Raw genomic sequence first — 8,510 nt, 5'->3', positions numbered from 1 at the left:
GGGGTTGAGTGAGGATAAGGAAAAGGAAATAAAAATCATGTAACCCTGGTAAAAATGGATAAGAACTCATGCTTGAATGATGCATGACATCTTAGCTGGACATCTACTTTTTTTTTTTTAAAGTACTTCAATACTCACAGCCCTGGTTGGGTCACCAAAGTCTATCTTCAACCGCCCCATTGCTCTAATGATAGCAATAATAGATTGAATGGTATTGCTGTAGACAACAGCTTTGTACTGTTTACATTCTTCTTCTGAATAACCAGCTTCATGGATAATCCTATGAAGAAAAAAAATACTGAGTCTCCTCTTCAAAGAAAACAACTTGTTTATGCTGTGTGCCTTTCAACTATACTTACTTCATTTGTTTTACAATTGTGCTTTTCCCTGATTCTCCAGCTCCTGTAAAATAAAAAATGTAAAAATTAAGACTTGATTTTCTTCCATGTTCAAGACCACCAGTTTAAAAATGTGTTTCCCATTTCACTAGTCCTTTACAAAGTATATACATTTCCGCAATAAATTTAAGATATCTACTGGAAATTTCTAGTGAAGACCAAGGAGGAAGTCTTTAATTAGAAGTGTCGAAATCATGAAATTCTATTTCATTCTGAAATACTTCTATATTTGTAACTATGGTCCTGCAGTTTTCTTAGAAACTCTATGTTTCAACTGCACAAGGATGAAGTTTACAAGCACAGCTTTGCATTTAAAACTGCATGTCACAAACAAACAAAAAAAATCGCTGCAACATTTATCAGCAATGTAATGTTGACAGTGCTCTTCCTAACAAATATTCAAAATATACCTCTTAAACATTGTGGAATTGAAATGTCATTTCTATGATAGCTAAGTAATCTAACCATCACCAGTACTAACTTGGGTTTTAAACTTTTTGAAAACTGAGATACATAAATATGATGAATAAGAGGGGGTGAAGGGGAGGGGGAGGGGAAAGAACAAAGTATTATGGCACTAACCACACCCAGCCAATTAATCCATTACTCATTTTCTCTAGAACCTAAAAAGGGTTACCATATTTCCAGTTCCAAAAAAAGAGGACACCCATCACACGTGTGGAGGGACAGGGGTGGTATATGATTGTGAGGGGCAGGGATATACAACTGCCCTGGCCCTGCCCATTCTGTTGCTCCTCACACCTAAACCACAGCCCCCACCACCCCCCAGCCCTGCTGCTTCACTTCTGACCCAGGGACGCCTGGCTCTGCCAGTGCCCCTCATTCCCAACTCGCAGTGCCCTGCCCACACTGCGAACCCAGTCAGCCACTCACTTCCAAGTAACAGCCCCCTGCTCCCTCTGCCTCTCAGGTGACCCCCTATACCTCCCCCCCTCAGTGGGCTGCTGCCTACAACCCAGTCCCCTCCACAAGTTGCAGTCTTACACCCCACAGCGATCAGATGCCACTGTAAGAGGAACAGATAGAAAAAGGCAGGTGCTAGGACCCTGGGGATGTTTTCTCTGCTGTAGCAGAGAAACTAAAGTGAACTTGGTAGGGGCTAGGACCCTGTGGGTGGAGGTACAGCTTGTGGGGGAGCAGCTCCCGCCACTGCTTACACCCTGGAGGATGGAGGCGGGGAGGGGACATGTGCCCCTGGATCTGCATGGCACAGGGCAGGGCTGCAGCTGCGGGATGGAGCTGGAGCTGTGCGGGATTTTTCTCACTGTGGGCTGGGCTCAGAGTGGGCTCCAGCAGCACCGAGAGGAGGCTGTAGCCACCCCAAATTTCGCTGCAGCTCCACTCCCAGCCCCGCGATACTCCCCCCACCCCAGGGTGTAAGCAGTGGCAGGAGCTGCTCCCACCCCACAATCTGCGCCTCCATCCCATACCCCACCCTGCCTGGGCAATGCCTGCCCCCTCCCTGACCACGGGGGGCCTTGATCTGCCCCCCCATGCCCCTTCCTTCTCCCCTCCCCTTCTGACTTACCAGCTGGAGGCAGCTCTCCATGCTGCCAGCTCTGCTCTGTGCACAGCATGGACATTTATCAGTCAAATTATCAGCCCCATCGGGCTGATATCCAAGACAGACAATTTTCTTCATATCAGTACCAATCCAATATCAGACCAATGTATGGGTGCCTCCCTAATGGTAACCCTAACTTAAATTAACCTTTTGGCTTAGATCTCATGAAATTCACAATCCACGTACTATTTTGTCCTTTTAAAAGTTGTGAAAACTCACTGATCTATATAAATCAAACATGTTACTAAAATGTACAGACTTATTTTGCAGTGTTACACACCTCAAGGTATATTTCCCTTTCTATGGGAGATTGGGGATGGGTTTGTTTGATTAACCAAGTGACTGGAAAATTTTACCACAATGTTAAAGAGGTATATGAAATTTTACCACAATGTTAAAGAGGTATATGTTCACATATTACATACATTCTTTGGTTTTCATCTGAGATTACTTCTATACTCATTGCTTTTGTTTTACTACTTATGAATAATATAGTCATCTGAAACTCATATTGATGACAACTTTATCATTTACAACAGTGGGGAGAAACAACCTTTTTGGCAGGTTAACCAAACTAGTCCAGAACTCTCTAAGCTGCACTCCAATGTCCTGCCCAATCTTCTGCTCTGCTTTCTGCTGCCAGCCCTCTTCTCCATACTTGATCTGTAGCAGTACTTTCTTCTTCCTTCCTTGGGCTCCAGTGGAGCCCAAGGAAGCCCAAATTGGAGCCCAGTTTGCTGCTTAGCTTTTTTTTCTATCCAGCCCTATCTGTTGCTGTGCTGCCTGTCCACTCCCTAATCTCCTGCGCACCACACACTGAAGTACCCTACACCACTTATGGCACCCATGCCACAGGTTAGCTATCCCCAATCTACAACAGAATCAATTTCTATACAGAAAAAATGTAAGATAGATAAAGAAAGGTGGAAGGAAAGCTCTGATATCGCCAAGGATCTCATAGGGGGCAAGTTTCACCAATCCAGGTACTGAGAAAGCACTGGCACCAACACCCTAAGACAGCTCTCCACCTTTTGTAACCACATTTAGGAAGCATGTCTAATAAAGCTGCTGCACTTCACTTGTCCCATGCTAGAAATGAGGTGGCTTTTCAAATATTAACATGCCAATATTTTTGGTTCATTTGTTTGACCTTTTCTTCTCCCTCACACAACCAGGCATTTTCATCAGTTATAAAAAAAAGTGATGTTATGGTTTAACTGCAACAAACACGTGCAGGGAATCAGCAATAAAAATGTTACTTGGAAAAAACCCCCAATAATCAAATCACACATACATTCTTCACAGACCTGCATAAAAATGAAATTAGTGGACAGAAAGATCTAAAGACTAGAATGATTACTTCCTCTCCCATTGTTTAACAAGTAAAAATGTAACATGCTAAGTTACTATGTACTTTTGAGATCAAACTATTGAGAACATCAGACTTTATTTTGACCTTTCTATATACAGTTTAAAGTTTCAAGCAAAACACATAAAAAGAACTCTCAAAAGAAAGCTAAATGGGGATAGCAATACCCAAGTTATTCAGAATGACCATATGAAACACTTTGAAGCATGTACATTTTACATCTTACATGTAAGATGTTTGTCTATGAAAGCTTTAAGGCATCAGTTCTCATATATTTAAACAAAGTATTATGGAGAAGGTAATTGAAATGTCTTAGTTAAAAGATGTCTCAATTTCCATTTTAAGACTGGTTTTCAATACCTCAAACTTTTGAATGGAACAGTTTATATGCTTAAATTAGAATTGATGCAAGATCTTTTAATTAGTTTATGATTCAATTACAAATAGCAGGTCATCAAAGGTCTGTTTTAAAACTATTCCCAGTGTCTTGTAACTTAATAGTCCACGTTCCATATTCAGCTAGCACCCCAGAACTCTGAACTACACAAACATTTTCATGAATTCAGGCATATGCCACATTACTACGAATGCATGATTGATAAATATAACCATTTAAGTCATTATGAAGTATATGTTCACCAACTGTTCAGCAATTAATGTTTCAAACTGCCCACTGATTAAAGTTAAGTGATAAGGATTTAACTTAATGCCATACTGCCAGGAGCTGGAGGGTGGCAAAAGGTAGATGCAACACAAGAGAGCCTCCAAGCTTGTAATAAGGTTAGCTTAGCTGGCTAACATACTGAGAGCTAAAAGCACAAAGACCTTTTCCTCAGGACACTGATTAACAAGAACTGATTGGAGCCTGAGGTGGTGAAAGAAGATCCAAGGCAAAGGACTAGCTGGAAGAGCTGGTTTGAGGGACTAGCACCAAAAAGCCAGGAAATTATCTTATCTGCTAAAGAAAAATGGGACTTCAAAGAGAACAAAGATTTTTTTAAACATACTAAACAATAGGAGCCTGGCACTGAATTAAATCAGAGACAAAAGGAAACAAGAAATTCCAAAACAAAAACTGTCACAATTAAAATGCAAAATGCCACTGAAGAAAAAGAATATAATTAAAAACATCTGTTAACTACAGAAATTACATTAAATACCCATTGTCTGTACAAACTATTAAATCTAAATCACCTACTAAGAAGTGGGTAACTAACTTAACTGAAGCTTAAATAAAACCATATCAATTATCAGCATCCATAGTTCTGCCCTAACCAGTGGGGGTTTTTCCCCCCGGTTTTTCTAGGTTTTATGAAAGGGGCAGTTATACCTCGAGACAGCCGTGACTAAACCGGGGATTTTTTCAACTCATTGGCATGGTTAGTGGTACATCTTAAACCGATATTCACTTAAGTTACTGGTCTGATTTGTAATTCCAAACATGCTGAACCTCAAAGCATTTTGAAAAGTAGAAAAGAAAGTTTTCTAGATGGTGACTACAGAAAATACTATAATGACCAAGCCTATGGTTACAATGCATAAAATCAAAATCTCAACATCAATGTTTGAAACTGGATGAATGACAAATTCTGAAATGATGACACTGAGTTGAAAAAAAAGATTTGGGATATTTAAAGGTTCTTAGAAATTACCCAATGCTCTAGGTAATAATTAAAAACATTTGTTAATTTTTTGATCCAGTGGCCCTTTCACAAAGAAAAAAAAAGTGGTCTGACAACCAGTTATATTCAAAGTAGTCCAATATTCCACAGGAAAACTTAACTTAATTTTAAGGGCAGTAGTAAAACTAGGCCAGGGAGCAGCACCCACCATGATGCCTACCAATTTCACAAAACCCCCCCGAACATTTAAAGCCTTCTTTTTGTTTGGTTCCCCAGGCTGAAATTCAACAACAGCTTTCAGGGTCATTCCTAGTCCTCTCTACACCAGGGCTCACTATACATCCAGTAATAGGTAATTTTATATGCAAAATATACTTACATGTCTGTACACACATTTAGCTTACAACAGGAATTCTGAAAAAAGATGCCACTCGTTTTGTCCCTACTTACTGGTCCAAAGCAATCGGGTTTTTTTTACACTACAGATTCTTATACTGTTCCTACTATGCTGCCTAACACTCTCTCGGTGTAGATGTGGTTGACTCAGGGTAAAGCAGGGTCAGCACAAGCTCAACTTACTTCATTTAGCACATCTGTGTATTTCTACTTAAGAAGTATCTCAACTTAGTATTGAGCAGTAGAACTACACTGAAAAGCCTCATCATTATCTTGGAGTCACCCTCGACAGGAATTTTACTTATAAATTACATTTCCACTCCCATGGTTACCAGTACTCAGTACCATTGCTCCCCCTCATCTCCACTTCACAAATGCTAACGTAAATTTACTAGCCAGACTCTGGGATAATCCTATGCTGACAATGTATTGGGGCATATTCCACCCATCAATATCTCGGCTCCCCTCAAGATGCCCAGTATGGTTCTACCCTTTCGAAACCCTTTGACTTTTCCTTACTTACTCAATAGCATGAAGAATGGTCAGCACAAGCACCAATTAGTTATCACATCATCTCTGATCCTACAGTAAGTCAAGCAGGATTTTAACTGACCACACCGTTATTGGGCCTTCTCTACCACTTTCCAATTGGACAGGGTCATTGTGCCTCAAATCTATACCAACAGGGCCTTCACAATGACAACAAATGCCCTTGTGGACATGTTCAAACCATATCCCACATTGCTGACTTGTGCCCATTTACAATGCTACCTGGTGGCCTTCAAGCTCTTTGAACTGGTGATGACATTACCTTAAGAGGACTGAAAAAATCTCCTGAAACCACATACACCAAATAAATAAATTTGGAGGAGCATATGAATTCTTGCGTAAAGCTGATCTCAGTTCCTTACTTTATGGGGTGGTAGGACACTTAGTCTCATTCATTATTTTCTTGTAGTTAAGATAAGGTATTATAGGATGGTTTAGCATATATAGTTTGCTTCTGTCCCAAGAGCTATTCACCAAGACCATGTCCAGACTTCAAGCTCCAGTCCTTGGAGAGAGATGCCTGCTGCCTGATAAGACCCAAAACTGATCTTCCCATAACCCTTTCATATCTAGAGGCAATATATACAGTAACTCGCTGTATGGTTTAACACTCCATTCCTCATATGAAAAGGGACAGGCACAACAATGAAGGTTCATCTGGCTTCCTACACTTACATCCACCTGGACATCCAGAAAGGCCCTTTGAGTGCACTGGAACAAGCCTCGAGGGAGAGGTCTGCTAATACAGGACCTACTATTCATTTTGCTATTTTTACCTCCTCATCGCTTATAATCACTAGGCTGAGAAAGAAACTTGTTCTGCCCTCTACTTGGAACGATTCCCTTATCAGCAAAGTCAAAAGCAACAACAACAACAACAAAAAAATCCAAACAAACTGAGGCATTAATAGGAAATGACGCTGAAGAATTTAACTTGGTGCCCATTCCTTTTTGGCACATCAGCACAGGCTCTGGACAGGAAGCATAGGAAAGTACATCTCTCCCAAGAGGGAGATAAGCAAAAGAAAGGGCCATCCATCTCTTCCTCCATACACTCTGCCCCATAGATCCTTAAAGAGTCTCACAAGACACCATCACCACTTCAATCAGAAGCCAATTTCAAAAGTTTGACAGTGTTCAAAGATTGCTGCTTCTGAATCTGCATCTGCATTTGGCAATTTGAAACCCACATATGCCAACTAATGCGGAGCTCAACCTATAATGAACAACTGATTTGCCTAATATAGACAAAGCTTTAGTTTGTTACTGGAAGACAACCTACTGCTACATATGGCAATTGTTTCACCAACAAAACCAGGCTCAAAATATGGATTAGGTATTATGCTGAAATGCTGAATTTGCACACATATTAGGAAAGTATTACAGAAGTTGCACTATACGCTACATTGTTGGCTCTGGATTTCTGACCCAGACACCTTGTTCCAGGCGGAACCAAACCGTCAGATCAACCACAACCTCGTCATTTAATAGTAGGCAAATTTTATTGACACACAGTGATAGCAGATAAGAAAAATGTAAACAATTCTATGTTTACCAGTCCCAGAGCCAAGGTACATCTGGCCAGTACATGAGCTTCACTCTGAGGTTCTCTTTTGAATGTCAAATGTCAGCAGCCTGGAGATCGAAGGCTGAGGGTTACCCCCACAGTGGGTTGGGTGAGATGGGCTGGTGGTGTACCCTCTGTCCATGGTGGCCTTGGGTGCTGCCCTCAGGGATCCTTTGCTGCTCTGAAATCCCTCCTTTTGTATCCTTTCTTCCCCTGCAATGACTCCTCATTTTTCGGCATTGTTGACTGGCCTCCCTGTGGTTGTAATACTGCCCATGTTCTGCCCGCTGAGCATATTCCTTTGTTTTACCAACCCATCACATGGACACACCTTACTTTGGTTACTTACAGTGTCTTCTTAATTTAGTCTATTTACCGAAACCGGAAATCCCAGGGGCTTTGCAGTGGCCACTGATCAGGCACCAATGCTCCAGAGCTCCTTATCTCTGAGTACACTGTAGAACAGGTCTTCAATTTCCTAGCCTGTGAGCCTTCTTGCTGCTTGCCTATGTCAGACACAGGAGGCCTTGAAGGAAACTTGTAAAAACAGGCTTTTAAAAACCAATTAACCCTTGCCCTTGTCCTGGACCACTGCTCTAATGTGATATCTACTTTACCTACAAGCCAGTTCCCAAAAGCAAACCTCTAAATCCCATTTTCATAGTTTCATAGTTTCTAGGGTCGGAAGGGACCTTAGCAGATCATTTAATCCGACCCCCTGCCATGGCAGGAAAGAGTACTGGGGACAAATGACCCCAGCAAGGTGTTCATCTAACCTCCTCTTAAAAACCCCCAGGGCAGGAGCCTGCACCACCTCTCTTGGAAGTTGGTTCCAGATCCTAGCCACCCTGACTGTGAAGTAGCGCCTCCTGATGTCTAACCTAAACCTACCCTCTGCCAGCTTGTGACTGTTATTCCTGGTCACTCCTGGCAGTGCTCGGGGGAACAGTGACTCCCCCAATGCCTGCTGGTCCCCCCTGACTAGTTTATAACAGGCCACAAGATCCCCCCTCAGCCTTCTCTT

General features: G+C 41.7%; 1 protein-coding gene across 2 annotated transcripts in view; it reads right to left on the bottom strand.

Moving 5' to 3' along the window:
* Positions 1–8,510, bottom strand: part of GNAI1 (G protein subunit alpha i1) — a 57,091-nt gene that overhangs the window by 23,268 nt on the left and 25,313 nt on the right. For both annotated transcript variants that reach the window (XM_019509492.1, XM_019509493.1), the window contains 2 exons: positions 360–402; positions 139–280 (listed from right to left, as the gene is read on the bottom strand). In XM_019509492.1, the coding sequence (XP_019365037.1) occupies positions 139–280; positions 360–402 (185 nt within the window). The remainder of the gene's footprint in view (positions 1–138; positions 281–359; positions 403–8,510) is intronic.

The sequence above is a fragment of the Gavialis gangeticus genome, unplaced genomic scaffold, assembly GCF_001723915.1.
Source record: "Gavialis gangeticus isolate Ggan-Ray unplaced genomic scaffold, GavGan_comp1, whole genome shotgun sequence".
In the NCBI taxonomy this organism is placed as follows: Eukaryota; Metazoa; Chordata; order Crocodylia; family Gavialidae; genus Gavialis; species Gavialis gangeticus.
Note: the sequence above shows the minus strand (reverse complement) of the source record. Positions and strands in the feature narration are given on the sequence as shown.